Source organism: Bidens hawaiensis, unplaced genomic scaffold, assembly GCF_021521415.1.
Source record: "Bidens hawaiensis isolate Kalapana, Puna unplaced genomic scaffold, B.hawaiensis_p1.1 tig00070915_1, whole genome shotgun sequence".
Lineage (NCBI taxonomy): Eukaryota > Viridiplantae > Streptophyta > Magnoliopsida > Asterales > Asteraceae > Bidens > Bidens hawaiensis.
The window spans coordinates 4,419-23,892 of NW_027502443.1; the positions used below are offsets into that span (position 1 = coordinate 4,419).

Sequence of the window (19,474 nt, forward strand, 5' to 3'; positions counted from 1 at the left end):
TAGTATGTCTCTTTCTCAGAAACTCAAATGGACAATAGACAATATATAACTTTTGTTTTAAGTTATATGACAATCGCCAACATAGACAATATTAATATTGTCAACTGTACAACTTTAAGTTTTTTATTTTTACTTTTATTTTTTGTTTCTAACTATAGTATTATTTTATCAAACATAAACCTCCTATTAATACTCATCTTAATTACTCTCTAATCTTACAAAAGTTTGCAACATATGTATAAAATGAGCTCCAGAAACTTTAAACAACAGTTAAAAAGTGGGATCATAATCAACGGTCCGCGACCTTCACCATTGAAGCTCAAACAAGAATCTCACACAATCCACAAACACCATCATCATCACCAACAAAAGCAGATTCCAAAACCGGTCATAATCTATATTCATTCTCCAGAAACCATCCACACCAAACCTCATGAGTTCATGGCTCTTGTTCAAAAGCTCACCGGTCACTCTAGCGATAAAGATCAAGAACAACAACAAAAGAAGAATAAAACCCTAAAGCAAGATGGTTATGATCTTAATGTTTCTGATGATTCTGGTGTCACAAATGAGAGCATGAAATCCAAGAGTCCGATGTTTAAGACGCCTTCGAATCCATGTGTAGCCGATATCCCTCTTTTTACACCGAATATGAGTGATTTCTTCTTCTCGCCTCAACGTTTCTTGTCGCCTGGTTCTATGGTCGAGATTATGAAAGAGCTTCCTTAATATGAACCAAAGCATATATATGATTCATTCAATTCCTATTAACATAAGTTGTTTTTTTTGTCCATAAATTTTGTTAAAGATTAAAACTTCAATTCTTCAAAGCAAGCCATGTTTAGGGTTTTGTTTGTAATGTATTTCTATCTGTTCTTTGTTATTATTTGAGTAATGTGTTCTTTGTTTTTTTTAATGCTAGTTATTTTCTTAAGTATCTAGTAGTAGTGGGTCAAGTGTATTAGTAGTTGTTTATATTTTAATCATGGAATGAATTATGAATTAAGCTTCTAACCTCAAAAGTTACTTCTAATTTCTCTCTCACTTCCGTCAAAAGTGAATCATACCAAGTATTTAATTGTTTGGGTTGTTCTCTGATCATGCATATGCATTCTAGAGCCGAGTATCTCTCTGGAAGCCACCTTTTTATCCATTTGGATAGTGGTACGGTGTGCCTACATCTTACCCTCCCCAGACCCTACTTATAGCTTTGCTGTTGGTGGGACTTCACTGGGTTTGATTGATTGATTGAATGTTCTATGATCATGCAAGTGATTAAGAATAGACCAATTTATTTACGCATTTCAACTATTGATTATATATATATATATTTATGCCGTAAGACTGCCTAAACATCTAGAAAAAAATGAATCATTTAAGTTATTTCTAAAGACTTTAGTAAGCCTTAAGATAGCTAGGGTAGCCAGACTAATTCACTAACAAAAAAGATTAATTATAAAAGACAACGAAGTTGTAAAAATAGAAGTAATCAAGCAAATTCTAGGCTTCTTTATTTTACATGAACTGCTATCACCAAATTATGCATCTAAATCATACATGTCGATTTTCAAACGTCTTAAAATTGACGTAATTTAACACTCAAAAGAAAAAAAAAAGCTTGATTTAAAGGGCTGCGTCTAGTTGCAATTTTAAATAGTTAACCTTTTCATACTTTAAATTGTCAATTTATAAATAAATAAAGAATGCAACATTTGCAAATTGCATCTATACTGATTAATCAATCATTTAATTATAAAATATAATAAGTTGGCGTTCTAAATCAAAGGTTAAATATCGGATTTATCCAACAACCAACTTGGACTTATCCTTTTATTACCATTTCACAGTTAGATTCCTAATTCGTCCAGGATTGTGATCATTCATGAACCAACAAACGTGTCCGAAAGAGCCAATTAAGTCTCATCAACACAATTATCTTCATTAGGCTATGCGTAGTGGATGGGCTACAAAATGAAACGTTTTGCGCTGTGTGGCGCCCAGTCAGCAAGGATAGGTTTTGTTTTTGGGTGTAATGGTGTTGTAGACATATATATATATATATATATATATATATATATATATATGAGAGGGCTATTTTGAGAACCATGGTGAATTTTAAGAACTTTAAGAACTCAATTTTAAATCACACATTTAATTAAATGATATGAAATATGTGGCTGATATTAAATCTAATTAAAAATTGAAGCAGGAAAGAAAATAAGTATTTTTGATAATTACACAAGTTTAAACGTTAGTTACACATGTGTAAAAAGTCGATTCGGTGTGTAAAAAAATACTATAATTTTTTGTTCATTACTTACACTTACGTATTACACATGTGTAAAAAAAAATTGTTACGTTGAGTTCTTAAAACTCAAAGTGGTTCTCAAAAGAAATCAATTATATATATATATATATATATATATATATATATATGGGAGTGATATTTTGAGAACTTGATGAGTTGTAAGAACTTTAAGAACTCAATTTTGGACCACACATTTAATTAAATGAGTTATAATATGTGGCTGAGATTAAATTTGATTAAAAAATGAATCAGGAGAGAGAGTAAGTATTTTTGTTAATTACACAAGTTTAAATTTTAGTTATACATGTGTAAGAAATCGATTCGGTGTGTAAAAAATTACCTTAATTTTTTGTATATTACTTACACTTACGTATTACACATGTGTAAAAAAAATTTAAAATTTTTTTTTGTTACGTTGAGTTCTTTTGAGTTCTTAAAACTCAAAGCGGTTCTCAAAAGAAATAAATCATATATATATATATATATATATATATATATATATATATATATATACCCCTCTCTCTCAATCACAATATAATAATAATAACTAAACAATATAAGCTTGGCGGCCCCCCCACATTTCGCCCAGGGGGCGGTGTTATAGCTCATTTTCGTCCAAAATCGCCCAAACTTCTCGTCCACTACGGGTAGCCTTATGAGGATTATGAACAAGTCAAGACACTTAGATATCTTTGATTAAGAATAGATCAAAGATGAATGCCTTAAAGATTATTTCAATGGGATGTCTTGTTACATAGCCTAGTATTTTTTATTTTTTTATTGTAAAACGACAACTTTCTTGTATTTAGGTTATCGTATTTTTCTAATTTGAAAAACGTTGTTGCCCTATTCTGGCCATATTAGTGCATTATACTATATATATAATTAAGTGTATGTTGGTGATGTAAAACAAAAATTCATTAGAATCAAGTAATTAGCTTGGAAAAAAGTTCATTTCTAAAGTAATGGATAACCTATCTCTATACGTATAATGGAAATTTAGTTTTGTATTTAATAAAATATTTAATATCTAGCAAGTAACAACGCAAGTAGTAGTATGTCTCTTTCTCAGAAACTCAAATGGACAATAGACAATATATAACTTTTGTTTTAAGTTATATGACAATCGCCAACATAGACAATATTAATATTGTCAACTGTACAACTTTAAGTTTTTTATTTTTACTTTTATTTTTTGTTTCTAACTATAGTATTATTTTATCAAACATAAACCTCCTATTAATACTCATCTTAATTACTCTCTAATCTTACAAAAGTTTGCAACATATGTATAAAATGAGCTCCAGAAACTTTAAACAACAGTTAAAAAGTGGGATCATAATCAACGGTCCGCGACCTTCACCATTGAAGCTCAAACAAGAAACTCACACAATCCACAAACACCATCATCATCACCAACAAAAGCAGATTCCAAAACCGGTCATAATCTATATTCATTCTCCAGAAACCATCCACACCAAACCTCATGAATTCATGGCTCTTGTTCAAAAGCTCACCGGTCACTCTAGCGATAAAGATCAAGAACAACAACAAAAGAAGAATAAAACCCTAAAGCAAGATGGTTATGATCTTAATGTTTCTGATGATTCTGGTGTCACAAATGAGAGCATGAAATCCAAGAGTCCGACGTTTAAGACGCCTTCGAATCCATGTGCAGCCGATATCCCTCTTTTTACACCGAATATGAGTGATTTCTTCTTCTCGCCTCAACGTTTCTTGTCGCCTGGTTCTATGGTCGAGATTATGAAAGAGCTTCCTTAATATGAACCAAAGCATATATATGATTCATTCAATTCCTATTAACATAAGTTGTTTTTTTTATCCATAAATTTTGTTAAAGATTAAAACTTCAATTCTTCAAAGCAAGCCATGTTTAGGGTTTTGTTTGTAATGTATTTCTATCTGTTCTTTGTTATTATTTGAGTAATGTGTTCTTTCTTTTTTTAATGCTAGTTATTTTCTTAAGTATCTAGTAGTAGTGGGTCAAGTGTATTAGTAGTTGTTTATATTTTAATCATGGAATGAATTATGAATTAAGCTTCTAACCTCAAAAGTTACTTCTAATTTCTCTCTCACTTCCGTCAAAAGTGAATCATACCAAGTATTTAATTGTTTGGGTTGTTCTCTGATCATGCATATGCATTCTAGAGCCGAGGATCTCTCTGGAAGCCACCTTTTTATCCATTTGGATAGAGGTACGGTGTGCCTACATCTTACCCTCCCCAGACCCTACTTATAGCTTTGCTGTTGGTGGGACTTCACTGGGTTTGATTGATTGATTGAATGTTCTATGATCATGCAAGTGATTAAGAATAGACCAATTTATTTACGCATTTCAACTATTGATTATATATATATATTTATGCCGTAAGACTGCCTAAACATCTAGAAAAAAATGAATCATTTAAGTTATTTCTAAAGACTTTAGTAAGCCTTAAGATAGCTAGGGTAGCCAGACTAATTCACTAATAAAAAAGATTAATTATAAAAGACAACGAAGTTGTAAAAATAGAAGTAATCAAGCAAATTCTAGGCTTCTTTATTTTACATGAACTGCTATCACCAAATTATGCATCTAAATCATACATGTCGATTTTCAAACGTCTTAAAATTGACGTAATTTAACACTCAAAAGAAAAAAAAAAGCTTGATTTAAAGGGCTGCGTCTAGTTGCAATTTTAAATAGTTAACCTTTTCATACTTTAAATTGTCAATTTATAAATAAATAAAGAATGCAACATTTGCAAATTGCATCTATACTGATTAATCAATCATTTAATTATAAAATATAATAAGTTGGCGTTCTAAATCAAAGGTTAAATATCGGATTTATCCAACAACCAACTTGGACTTATCCTTTTATTACCATTTCACAGTTAGATTCCTAATTCGTCTAGGATTGTGATCATTCATGAACCAACAAACGTGTCTGAAAGAGCCAATTAAGTCTCATCAACACAATTAACTTCGTTAGGCTATGCGTAGTGGATGGGCTACAAAATGAAACGTTTTGCGCTGTGTGGCGCCCAGTCAGCAAGGGTAGGTTTTGTTTTTGGGTGTAATGGTGTTGTAGACATATATATATATATATATATATATATATATATATATATATATATATATATATATATATATATATATATATATATATATATATATATATATATATATATATAGGAGAGGGCTATTTTGAGAACCATGGTGAATTTTAAGAACTTTAAGAACTCAATTTTAAATCACACATTTAATTAAATGATATGAAATATGTGGCTGATATTAAATCTAATTAAAAATTGAAGCATGAGAGAAAATAAGTATTTTTGATAATTACACAAGTTTAAACGTTAGTTACACATGTGTAAAAAGTCGATTCGGTGTGTAAAAAATACTATAATTTTTTGTTCATTACTTACACTTACGTATTACACATGTGTAAAAAAAAATTGTTACGTTGAGTTCTTAAAACTCAAAGTGGTTCTCAAAAGAAATCAATTATATATATATATATATATATATATATATATATATATATGGGAGTGATATTTTGAGAACTTGATGAGTTGTAAGAACTTTAAGAACTCAATTTTTGACCACACATTTAATTAAATGAGTTAGAGTATGTGGCTGAGATTAAATTTGATTAAAAAATGAATCAGGAGAGAGAGTAAGTATTTTTGTTAATTACACAAGTTTAAATTTTAGTTACACATGTGTAAGAAGTCGATTCGGTGTGTAAAAAATTACCTTATTTTTTTGTACATTACTTACACTTACGTATTACACATGTGTAAAAAAAATTTAAAATTTTTTTTTGTTACATTGAGTTCTTTTGAGTTCTTAAAACTCAAAGCGGTTCCCAAAAGAAATAAATCATATATATATATATACCCCTCTCTCTCAATCACAATATAATAATAATAACTAAACAATATAAGCTTGGCGGCCCCCCACATTTCGCCCAGGGGGCGGTGTTGTAGCTCATTTTCGTCCAAAATCGTCCAAACTTCTCGTCCACTACGGGTAGCCTTATGAGGATTATGAACAAGTCAAGACACTTAGGTATCTTTGATTAAGAATAGATCAAAGATGAATGCCTTAAAGATTATTTCAATGGGATGTCTTGTTACATAGCCTAGTATTTTTTATTTTTTTATTGTAAAACGACAACTTTCTTGTATTTAGGCTATCGTATTTTTCTAATTTGAAAAACGTTGTTGCCCTATTCTGGCCATATTAGTGCATTATACTATATATATAATTAAGTGTATGTTGGTGATGTAAAACAAAAATTCATTAGAATCAAGTAATTAGCTTGGAAAAAAGTTCATTTCTAAAGTAATGGATAACCTATCTCTATACGTATAATGGAAATTTAGTTTTATATTTAATAAAATATTTAATATCTAGCAAGTAACAACGCAAGCAGTAGTATGTCTCTTTCTCAGAAACTCAAATGGACAATAGACAATATATAACTTTTGTTTTAAGTTATATGACAATCGCCAACATGACAATATTAATATTGTCAACTGTACAACTTTAAGTTTTTTATTTTTACTTTTATTTTTTGTTTCTAACTATAGTATTATTTTATCAAACATAAACCTCCTATTAATACTCATCTTAATTACTCTCTAATCTTACAAAAGTTTGCAACATATGTATAAAATGAGCTCCAGAAACTTTAAACAACAGTTAAAAAGTGGGATCATAATCAACGGTCCGCGACCTTCACCATTGAAGCTCAAACAAGAATCTCACACAATCCACAAACACCATCATCATCACCAACAAAAGCAGATTCCAAAACCGGTCATAATCTATATTCATTCTCCAGAAACCATCCACACCAAACCTCATGAGTTCATGGCTCTTGTTCAAAAGCTCACCGGTCACTCTAGCGATAAAGATCAAGAACAACAACAAAAGAAGAATAAAACCCTAAAGCAAGATGGTTATGATCTTAATGTTTCCGATGATTCGGGTGTCACACATGAGAGTATGGAATCCAAGAGTCCGATGTTTAAGACGCCTTTGAATCCATATGTAGCCGATATCCCCCTTTTTACTCCAAATACTAGTGATTTCTTCTTTTCACCTCAACGTTTCTTGTCGCCTGGTTCTATGATAGAGATTTTGAAAGAGCTTAGTTAAAGATTATATACATGGCTAGCTTAGGAACTAGTCGCAATTAGGGTTTGTGTGTTTGTTGTGTGTTTGTATGTCTGTCTGTCTATGATAGTATGTTATTATTTGATTAATTTGTTATTTGTTTTGTGTATTCTTGATGGGTTTAATTAGCACATAGGGTTTGAAATCAGTTTATGATAATATGTACTATTTAATTGTTTAGTTTTTTTTTTTTTTTGCTTTTTTTAATGTTTTCTATAATTTATTTTTGTAATGCAAAGGATTATTGATGGAACCAGTGGGGTTTGCCCCAATGGCCTGGAACATGATGGATGACCAGGATGTCCCGGATTTGAATCCTGATTCCGATCGGATTTTACCAGAGCATTAAAACCTGTCGTGCCTTCGGGCGGGGTGAGCCAACTAGGTTTTACCAGGAACGCCAAGCCAAACTCGGATGCCAGCATGGATCCCGATCATGTCAACATAGTTGGCTTGAGTGGGGTGACGGGGCATTAGTGTTCGCGCAGTGAGATAGCTTAAATGGGAAAGTCAAATAAAAAAAAGGGATTATTGATGGACCATCCTAAAAGTCAATAGGTATTTAATTGTTTAATTTGTTCTTTGGTTATGAAAGGAATCTTGATGGATTAATATCTATAAAGTCAACTGAAACTTATATGCCATAATATTACCATCATCTATAGCTTTCAAAGATTGTTGTAGTTTTATAGACCATAACTGGGAGCTATGTCGTATGATTGTTACTATGTTGCGTGTAGTCGGTTAGGAAAGCTCGAGTGGGAGATTGATACTGCGGGACTGACAGGATCACTAGCCGGCCTTTGTGCTTGTTACCGCAAACAAGTATGCAACACCACACGGGTATGATATTGAATGCCTTGCGGCTTCACAAACCATTATATATTTTTATCAGTAACTATCATTCAATTGCTAGTTTTTTAAAATTTTTTAGTCAATTAAAAAATCATCCCCTATATATAACAAGTTAACATATTCATGGTTTAATCAACCTATCTCAAGTCTTTCTTTTTTTACAATGTAATGCAAAGAAAGCGTGCGGGTTATGGTCGTAAAGCCAAAGCCATCGCTTCACAAAATGCACCATCCTTCTCATAAAATTCGACCCCAAGTCTTGCGATTTTCTCAATTTCACAAAAATCATCACAATTTTTTCAATTTCAGCAACACCTTGTACAATGAATTTTGTGCTTTAGCAAGATCAACCTAACCTTGATTCATTAATTTATATACACATAATGCAGGACTTAATCAACAACCCGATAAGTTAAGCAACGAAACCCAACCAACTTATATCATTTCTTGATCACATAATGTTACCAGGACTCTAGTCTTCTAGTATATAAGTGGGTTTTGGAAGCAACACATGTAATGAAGAATATTCTTTTTCGAACTTCTATAAACAAGGCCGAAGCCACGACTCCCTCCACAATCCGGAGCACAGCCAAGCACAAACAAGGGGAAACAACAACATCAAAGAAAATTTACATCAATTCGACCAACTAATCGATTTGCATCTAGATCTAAGTTTAAACCAAAGGTAACTTAAAGACCTAATGTCGCAAATAATATCTTAAATCTTCGTCTCCTTCCCTTCAAAAAATCATAAAATTCCGAGCCTTTCAAATTCATCAACAAGTAGTGATCATAATGCCTTGAAAAGCAATTTGTTCTTAAGCCCCACATGTTATTAAGAATTGTATATCCGTACAAAATATTCAATACCTTCTTATTAGCTAATAATATCCATATTATGAAATATGATACCCCCTTCATCCCATTAAAAGTGTCTATATTTTCTTTTCTATTTGTCTCATTACACACGTCCACTTTCAAAAGTTATTTGTCAATTTCCAGGTTTACCCTTAAACATACACAACTAAAAATTAATGAACAATATTGATAGACCCAATTTCTAAGGGCATTATTGTCATTTGATAAGCAAAATAAGTAATCATTCAATCTACCTTAAACTTTGTGTTTTTCAAACCATGGCACTTTTAATGTGACAAAGAGAGTAATCTGTTAAGTTTGTGCTCAACTCAACCTTGTTTAAGCTCAATATGTTTTAAGTTTTTAGTAAGTTCGTGCTCACCTCATATACCGCGCTGAAAATCATGCATTGTTGTATATTTCTCTAAAGCGAAATCAGTCCGGACTATTAAAGCACCTTTTTAAACAATGAGATGAACTTCATTTAAAAAACTAAAAGTTGATGGTGTAACATTTTTGTGTCGAATTGTTCGAATAATATCAAGGTTATAAAAGACCTCAAAAATACTAAGAATCCATTATTTTCTTGAGATCCTGAAAGTGGGCCGAAATACAATGGTCAGGCTTCTATTTGGGCCGGAATACAATGGCTCAATACCAAAGTCACGAGTCAATGAGTCACGACTCACGAAAACATTCACACAAAATTTACTATTATAAAAAGAACAAAACTTAAATATAACCATTTATTGGATTAATTTCTTCCCTTTGAAAATAAAAGATGGTCAATTATGAATTATGATGGCATGCATATTGATGAATTTGAGTATATGTTTTTGTGGCAATTTCAACTTTATTACGAAAAAGACGTACATATAAAATGTTTACACAATTATAGATAACATTGAATAATTGATTATCATTCATCATGTAGCTTCTTGACATTATGCTCCTATTACCTTATCAGAAAATCTTATCCATGATTTTAGCATTGCTATAATAATCATAAAATCATTTCATACGCGTGTTATTAACTTTTTGAAGGAAAATACGCGAATGAAACGTCATGACCAAGGTTCATGAACCGTTGGATATATTGTTGTCCTATTCAACAATCTTGTAAGTTGCAAGTACTTGTTGAGCCTTCACAAAAAGTTGTTTTCATCAAAACTCATATCATCATTAAAGTGAACTTCAAGTTAGAAAGAACAATGTGCATGCATGATGTAACATGGTAGTTAACATATGTATACCAATTAGGTGTTTCCTAGTTTGGGCTTAGGAGCTCAAAGGGCTAACCTTGGCGCGTGTAAGAGTCCTTTGTGTGAGACTGTGACGCTCAGACTGCTAATCGCACTTACCACAATGCAAGTTGTGTGAGCTTGAACTCACCCTTGGTCATGGGTCCAAGTGTCCAACCCTAAGATGTACTAATGTGCTATTCACCTTAGTTAAACAAAAAGCTTATATTCTTTAAATCTTTTTAAATAAAACCCTTACCATCTAGTGATAAGTCCGAGTTCCCTAACGGTAACTCCTTTTTATCATCTTGATACACACGTCAACATGCGGGTTCATGACCAATTCTGCACACCACCAGTAGACAGCATGCACGACTCTATTTTTTCTGAGCCTAAAACGGATTTTAAAATTGAGACCTTTTTTTCAGTATATTCCACCACTAGTTAGAAAAAAACTAAAAATTCCTTAAATTGTTAGTGTTCCATGGTCATTGTTCATTTTTCATGCGGGAATAAAAGTAAATAATGGCAAGGGCAAGTAATATTTTATTTATTTAATTTTTTTCAATTTCAAAGTAAATATAACTTAAGATTATTGTAAGAATATTTTATCATAAATTATACTTATTCTTAGAGGATGGCTTCTTTTTTCTTGGTGGGATATGCATGATGCATATAGTACATAATTGCCAACTATGAATGTTATTAGTATAACCCACCAATAACAAACAAAACAAACAATCCCGAGTTGAATCATGTGGCTTTAAGTCTTCAACAAGCTTTTCACAAATTGTTATAGTAAATTAATTAAGATTCTTGAGGATTGGGAAGTTTAATTGCCATGGACATGTCACATGGAACTCTTAGACTATTTTTAAATTCATCAATGTTATGAAAATCATTTGATACCCAACGTTTTTGACGTGACCGCCATGCCGTCCTTTAAACACACTCGTTACGATTCACATTTCATCAAGTACTACCGCATTGATTATTTCCCTTCATTAATGAAGACAACACAACGCTTGAAGACACTATTGTATATTTCCCTATAATTTGACGGTTTTATAAGTACAAATAGACAGATCCGTTGACAGGGACATTTGAGTTTAGATAATCCATTAGATTCTGAAGATCAGTTCTTGAAAAAACAAGAAATCCATAGGGTACAACGATCATCGGTCCAATGATTTTATTGATGTACAAGGTAGAATTGAATGTTCTAAGCATATATGTAATTTATGTCGTTGGTTGAGTGGTCCTAAGTAGATAGTCATAGAACTTCAAGTCGAACACGAGTCTTCACTATAAAATTTAATAAAGAAAAAACAATAGATGCATGCACAAGGGAATCATAGTACTTGGGGATCACCGAAAGTTTACTTTCAAATGTGTATTTCTAATTTATTTAATTAATTTATATTCAAGTCATATGATACTGCAATTATTTGTTTAAAACAAACTAGAATAAATCTAGAACAAGTATAGATCACAAGTTATAATCTTGATTCTTGATATATGATTCATGCTTATGAGTTGTTAAATATATTAATTTATACGAAGAATATGTTAGTTACTATCTTTTAATGATGAAGATGAAGAATATCAAGCTACCAAATTAAAGAACATACTTAGTACTTGTTTCATTTGTAAAGGTTATGGACTTGTATGTATCTTTGGCTCGAAAATTTGTAACTAGGAAAAAACAATGAGTTTTGAACCTTAGAACAAACAACATATATTAAAGCTATAATGGAATTTATTAGAACAAGGAAGCTCACTTCTTTCATGTCAATCGCTCGCTTTTCACACGTGTAACACTTCTACGGAGGGGGATGTTGAAAGTTAATCGTGAAACGAGTTAAAAGAAAGTTAAATGGTTCAGTGCAAGTGTAGTTTAATTAATTAGTATTTTAATGTATAGAGTTATCTAGTTTGATTTAATAAGTTGAGATAATGTTAGTGTTAGATTATAATTGGGAGAAATATTTGAGTAGAATTAGGATATAAATAGATGATGCAGGGTAATTGTAAAGTGTGGTTTTGATTTTAATAATATAAAAGAGTTGTGTCTCGAAGTTGGGTCACAAAACCCGGTTATTATTTTTGTGCTCGATACAATTAAGTCCGACAAGGGTTGATAGTTTATAAGACTTACCATTAGTCGTGTGATTTTTATAATAAGTTCGTCTTGAATGGAGAAATCTTCAACAATTTCACATATTTATAGTAAAAGTTATATTGATCATTACTGATACCTTTCGCATCCAGAAAGATGAATTAAATAGACTTGACTACTTAGACATGTGATACACAAAGAAATTAGCGTCGGTCACATCGAAGGCTTAAAGAAACTTAATTGCTAATACGTGAAAAGAGTGCATGTCGCATAAGAAATTTTGAACTAGGGTGTAATAACGTGTTACACGAATAAAAAATAATACACCATCGATCATTTAATCAGGTTGTATTAACGGCAGATGCAATTTTTTTATTTTTTATTTATTGTATAACTTCTTAATTTTCTCATAATATTTTGGAAGAATTTTTTTCAGTATAACATAGCATCTACTCGGAATTTATTGGTGACTCCCAATCACCTTTCATTTCGATGTTTCTATGTTCTTTAGATTCTTGGTGACAAAAATAAATAAATAAATATTTAATGTGATCGATTTACTAATGCTTCATTTTTGTTTTCATTTGCCATATTGTTTATGTTATTACTATTATTTAATATTATTTTAAATGTCAACTATTGTTTTTTTTTTTCTATTTGTTCTTCATTAAGTATTACTGTAATTATACCTTCGATAGTTAATTTATTTTTAGCCGTTCTAATGAAATAATTTATTTTTAAATATTACAAGTATTACTAGTTAATATCACATTAAACACAAAGAAAGAACGGTATTTTAATAACTAAACTTACCTTAATGGAGTGATAAACTGGTTATGATGTAGAATATGATGTTAAGAGTTCAACCTCTGTTGAGTGTAACATGTTAAGAGTGTAACATATTTAGTCGTCCAAAAATATAAGTAAACTTAATTTTATGCTCTTTTTTTTGGTAAAAAATAATGGTAGTTTAAATCTCAGATTATGAGAATATATGTAGTTTATGAGTAAACTACTGTGAGTAGTTCTACAAAAAAAGTTAAAATAGAAAACACTTACCAAAAATGTTATAGATAATAAAAATAAACACTCAAAAGATTATTTCTCTCTCTTGATATTTATTATTTCTGTTCTACTTTATACATTTGTTTTTCCAATGTCAAATAATTAACAAAATCAATCATAGCATAAAAATTAATTTGCTCCATACAGAAACCCACAAAATAATATTATTAGACTGAGGGGTGTGGGGGCTTCAAAGGGGGCGCTAGAGCCCCTCCGCTCGCGCCCCCAGGCGCTAATACCACACCAAGGGGGCGCTAGAGGGGGCACTACCGAGGCGCAAACATCACCCGTGAGCATGGTAGCGGGAGAAGAGAGAGAGGATGTGGGCGCTAGAGGGGCGCTAGAGGGCGCTACCCACACCAAGGGCCAGGGGCTCCAACACCCCCTTATCCAGTTTCTCTCTCTGTCACACGTCATAATATTATTGGTTCTTGGCTCTGCTGAAGCCCCCACAACCCTTAGTCTTATATCTAATAAAAACGTAGAAATTAGTGAAGATGATCTTATGTACAACATACATATTCTTTTACCCAAAGTAAGTAAATAATTACAATTTTCAATAAAATCTATTAAGAATCAATCGGTTTTGTTTAAGGGGTGTTTGAGATTGCTTATTTTCACCAACTTATAACTTATTAACTTTTTTTATGAATGTCATTTGTATTTTTTTATATAACTTTGACATATAAACACAAACCGAGCTACATCTGGATAATGTGTAGTCGAGCAATAAGGTGTTTGGGATTACTTATATTGTGAGAGAAAAAGTTTTAAAAGTTACAATGTTGTAACTTATTAACTTAATGAAAAGTTATAAGAAGGTAAAATAAGAAATCCCAAACACCCCTTAATATATATTTCAACTTGTAAGTATCGCTAGTCAAACCGGTTAAACAAGAGCAAATATAACCATGCTTTATTCTGAATTTGGTTATAATCCATTTGGTTGGTTATAATCGAAGAACATATTGTTGTATTGATCTAGAAGATGAAATATATTCTTTTTTCTTTTAATGTTCTAAAAAAATTAATATTTGGTGAGGATAAGATGGAGTGACCAAAAGCGTGCAGCTTGCAGCCATTGTGAGTCTCCAAAAAATTGGCAATGGATACATTTTTAATGTTCATACAAAGAGCACTACTTTCACAAGTTTACTCAATTGCATACCAAGACAAATCAACATCTTAGAAAAATTCCCATTTGCCTTCTTTATTTTTATTTATCTAAAACTTCAGTATTATATATATATATATATATATATATATGGTTTCTTTTAAGAATCAATTTAAGTTTTAAAAACTCGAAAGAACTCAACGTAACAAAAATATTTTTAAATTTTTTTACATATATAATATGTGTAGGTTACATGTACGTAAAAAAATTACAAAATTTTTTTACACACCGAATCGACATTTTACATAGGTGTAACTAAGGTTTACATTATTGTAATCCTCACTTATATTACATTTTTAATCAGATTTAATCTAAGCCACACATTTTATACTTATTTAAAATTTTGTGTGGTCCATATAAAGTTCTTAAATTTCTTTCAACTTATCAAGTTCTCAAAATATCATTCCAATATATATATATATATATATATATATATATATATATATATATATATATATATATATATGATCAGGATCATGAGAGAACCTTTTTGAAATTGACAACTATGAGAACCATTTTGGATCACAAAAAATCCAAAAATAAAAAAAATCATAAAATAAAAAAACACAAAAATCAAAAAAGTATAAAAACCAAAATTCTTATTTTATCATCCCGGTTTCATAAAAAAAACTCGGTTTAGCTAAATTATATACACATATGTATAATATATACATATATGTATATTTACATGTTTTTTCTGTACACATGTGTATAATTTAAGATAAATGATACTGTACATATGTGTATATTACGTAACCAAAGATTATATAAAATTATACATATGAGTATAATACGACGTTTTTTTTATTTTTTTATTTTTTTTAACGAAACCGGAATGAAATATAAGAATTTTTGTTTTTTTTACTTTTTTAAAATTTTTATTATTTTTTGTTTTATGATTTTTTTAAAGGTGTTTTTAGTGGTTCAAAATGGTTCTCAAAATTCTCAATTTGCAAAGGGTTCTCTTAGGATCTTTACCCTATATATATATATATATATAAGGGAATGATATTTTGAAAACTTGATAAGTTGTAAAAATTTTAAGAAACTCAATATGGACCACACATTGAATTAAATGAGTGTAAAATATGCGGCTAAGATTAAATTTAATTAAAAAATGAATCACGAGAGAGAATAAAAATTTTTGATGATTACACAAGTTTAAATGTTAGTTGAACATGTGTAAAAAGTCGATTCAATGTATAAAAAAATATTGTAATTTTACAACTTTGTATATGTATAGGTATGTTATACATAAGTTAAAGAACGTACGTAAACAGAGACTAGTCTAAGTTTATAGTAGAAATAATATACAACTTTGTACGTAAATTTAGAAAAGTCGTAAATTATTATTTATGAAAAAGCTATGGTAATACATAAATTCTTATTAATCTTTTATCTTTTAAATATCACTAAAATACTTTTGCTAATAAATTTAATCCAATACCTTTTGTAGGGGAAGCAACCTTATCAAGAGGATGTACTTATCTATATTCTTTTAAAGTTTCAGAATAAAACCCTCTTGGTATTCTCTTTATATCATTACCCATATAAAACCTCCACTAGGTGCCCCAATCATTCTAGTTCCAAAAACATAAGTAGCATCTATAATTCTACCACTAGAATATTACTTTCTAACTTCCATGAGGGCTTCTAAGAAGACCACTAGTTCTTGCAATGAACAACAACTCGAAGATCTAAGACGAGGGCCATGGACGCTTGATGAAGATAATCTTCTTGTTCATTACATTACTTGTCATGGCGAAGGACGATGGAATTCACTAGCAAAAGCTTCAGGTAACTGAGCATAACCATGATACAAAAGATTGTTAATGATGATCATATACTATTTCATGATTCTATACCTTTTTATGGTCTTAGTTTTAAGTTATGTTTAATCTTGTTTCTTTTAGGATTAAAGAGAACGGGGAAAAGTTGTAGGCTAAGATGGTTGAATTACCTAAAGCCGGATGTTAAGCATGGAAATCTTACACCACAAGAACAAATCTTGATCCTTGAATTGCATTCCAAATGGGGTAATAGGTGAGTTAATGTTTATATGAATACACACAAAGATGTTCTCTATTTTATTCTTTTATGTTCTAAAATTTAACTTTGTTGTGTTCAAGATGGTCCAAAATTGCCCAAAACTTGCCGGGAAGAACAGATAATGAAATCAAGAACTACTGGAAAACAAAAGTACAAAAACAAGCACGTCATCTCAAGATAGACTCTAATAGCAAGATATTCGTTGAAGTGCTTTGTCAATATTTGCTACCAAGATTGATTGAAAAGGCGGAGCTTAGTTCACCGTCATCATCATCTACTTCAACCTCAACTATGGAAGCTAACCAAAAGTTCTTGAGCTCTCAACCACAAGGCAAAGAATCCTTAATGGAGAACACAAGTTCAAACTTGAATACTTATTCATCTAACTCCAAGAGAATCATGTTCCCATACGTGCCCGAAAGTTCACCCCAAAGCAATGGTTACATTGTTGACAACAATACCTTTGATGTTATGAGTTTCAACCAGTCGAACACGCAAGAATTTATGTCGAGTGACATGCCAACGTTCGAGTTCCAAATGGCGGGGATTGATTGGATGAGCAATGAGTTGGCAGATGACACCTTTTGGAACATGGATGAATTGTGGCAGTTCAAGAAGTAATATAATTTTATAAAAAAAATAATTTTCACCAGAAAAAAGGTAGAAAAAGCAAGGTTTTAAAGCATCACTGTATGAATGTATGATGATTATATTATATGCCATCACATATAAGTTATATTATTGTGTGGTGTGGCTAATAGTGTCTAGTTAGTGATATATTTTTTGTTCTATGTGTTGACATGTAGGTAGGTTATAGGGGGGTGGGGTTTGTTACACCCAAATGTCAAGTCTTGAGAAGAATTATGAAAAGAGTAAACTATAATACTAAAAAGTCTATTATGCCCTTCAAACTTATAAGGTTGAAAATGATATGAATGTTAATGGGATATATTGTTGTTGAATATATATTACACGATGTTAACAATGACGTGAACGTCTTTTCTTTCAACTTTAATATGCCTTTTGATATAGTAAAGGCAATCATTAATGTCATGTCTCAATATTGTAACTATGACTTAAGGATGAGCTTAAGTCTTAAGTCGGTTTCGTTTGGTTTAGTTATAGGTTGATATAAAACTATCAAAGCTATATATAATTGATGTTCTTGTTATGAATTTTCATAATGGATGGTTTCAACTACAAGGCTTCAGTTTATTCAGTTAATCGTCAATTCTAGCGTGAGTCAAGTTAAGGTGTCGAATTAAGTTCAAAAGTGAATTAATAATAGCAATAATAATAATAATAATAATTCTGCAGCTATTTTATATAATTTACTATAAAACGATTACAATAAAGTGGCAGGCAAACGGGCAACAAGCTGCGCCGCAACCCCCTTTTGAATAGCAAGGCCAATCCTGCTAAAAACGAAGCTTTGGGACCTATTATTCAGATAGAAATTACTACACGCAGAATCATAAGTTCATAACTAAACCATAAAACTCAGTTACAGTAATCATAACCTGACCAACAATATTACACTTGATACGCTCTTTCCGGGCATGAAAAGATCATTTTCATATATGATGTTACATATAGAAAAGAACAAGATGTATGAAAGCCTTAGAAAGTCCAAATGCAATGTAACAAGTGGAATTCAAGAATACAAAAAAATCAAAGAAAGATGATTACAAAGATTTATATTGATCATGATCATGATCATGGGCCAAAAGATAAATTGAAACCAATCATAATTGGTGAGATAAGTACTACCAAGTGGAAAAGATCAAGTGGAAAAGATGAGGATGATAGTGACCAAGTGGAAGTTTAAGAAAACAATATTCAATGATTGAGCACTCGCTTGCTTCATGTTGTGCGAGTACTAGGTACATGTATTATATCACTTTGTTTTGTTCCTAGGGGTCTACCACGTGTTGATGATGTGATTATGAATTAAATATCATTTTTCATAGATTGTCGTTTAAACCATGATGTGGGGGTCTAGAATCCATAATATCCCAAGAACGCAATACTTTGTGTAGTCATAATCATAGCAATCAATAACACCAAATCTTCAATAAATGGACACAAAACTGTGTGAAAAGAAAATGGAATTGCAAGTTAAACTCGTCAAATTGAAATTAAAGAAATAGACATCATTGAGTTAAGCTGATCTTGAGCTACTTGAGATTGAGTCACTAAAATCTTAAAATTAGCCTAGTTTACACGTGTACGAGTCCAAGCTCATCCCGAGTTTTACTAGGTTTGCAAGCAAAAAGAGTCAATTATTCATATAAATATGATACTTTATTAGATATTATAAATATATGTTATATGGTAAATAATAAATATTATTATATATATATATATATATATATATATATATATATATTAAAACTAACTAAATGATATAAAGAGAAAAGATCATAAAGCAGTATCCTAAGTGTTCCATTAAAGCCAATAGAAAATATTTGTTCCTCTAAACTCACTTAACCTTTCTTCAATGTGCTCGAACCCACGACTAACACCTTGAAAAACACAACAATTATCGGAAGACCGGCTAGTGAGCTTTATTTATTAAGCGATCTAATTAATATTAATCAATCAATCATACT

The 19,474-nt window shown here is 30.9% G+C and overlaps 3 protein-coding genes across 3 annotated transcripts; all 3 read left to right on the forward strand.

The window, feature by feature from the left end:
- Positions 1 to 243: 243 nt before the first annotated feature.
- On the forward strand, positions 244 to 729 carry LOC143605715 (VQ motif-containing protein 8, chloroplastic-like). Its single transcript, XM_077081729.1, has one exon. It carries the CDS (start codon positions 244 to 246, stop codon positions 727 to 729), a length of 486 nt encoding a protein of 161 aa, XP_076937844.1.
- Positions 730 to 6,997: 6,268 nt separating this feature from the next.
- On the forward strand, positions 6,998 to 7,483 carry LOC143605717 (VQ motif-containing protein 8, chloroplastic-like). The gene has a single exon (XM_077081730.1). It carries the CDS (start codon positions 6,998 to 7,000, stop codon positions 7,481 to 7,483), a length of 486 nt encoding a protein of 161 aa, XP_076937845.1.
- An 8,791-nt stretch (positions 7,484 to 16,274) lies between these two features.
- Positions 16,275 to 17,506, forward strand: LOC143605714 (transcription factor MYB62-like). The gene is made up of 3 exons (XM_077081728.1): positions 16,275 to 16,610; positions 16,727 to 16,856; positions 16,943 to 17,506. Exons 1-3 carry the CDS (start codon positions 16,457 to 16,459, stop codon positions 17,481 to 17,483), a joined length of 825 nt encoding a protein of 274 aa, XP_076937843.1. The 5' UTR covers positions 16,275 to 16,456; the 3' UTR covers positions 17,484 to 17,506.
- Positions 17,507 to 19,474: the final 1,968 nt, after the last annotated feature.

What these genes read in the sequence shown, in the direction of transcription:
- LOC143605717 (XM_077081730.1), top strand. Translation starts at nt 6,998, where the DNA reads ATGAGCTCCAGAAACTTTAAACAACAGTTAAAAAGTGGGATCATAATC.
- LOC143605714 (XM_077081728.1), top strand. Translation starts at nt 16,457, where the DNA reads ATGAGGGCTTCTAAGAAGACCACTAGTTCTTGCAATGAACAACAACTC. An exon ending in TTCACTAGCAAAAGCTTCAG is followed by an intron (nt 16,611 to 16,726) that starts GTAACTGAGCAT and finishes TGTTTCTTTTAG; the next exon opens with GATTAAAGAGAACGGGGAAA. An exon ending in CATTCCAAATGGGGTAATAG is followed by an intron (nt 16,857 to 16,942) that starts GTGAGTTAATGT and finishes GTTGTGTTCAAG; the next exon opens with ATGGTCCAAAATTGCCCAAA.
- LOC143605715 (XM_077081729.1), top strand. Translation starts at nt 244, where the DNA reads ATGAGCTCCAGAAACTTTAAACAACAGTTAAAAAGTGGGATCATAATC.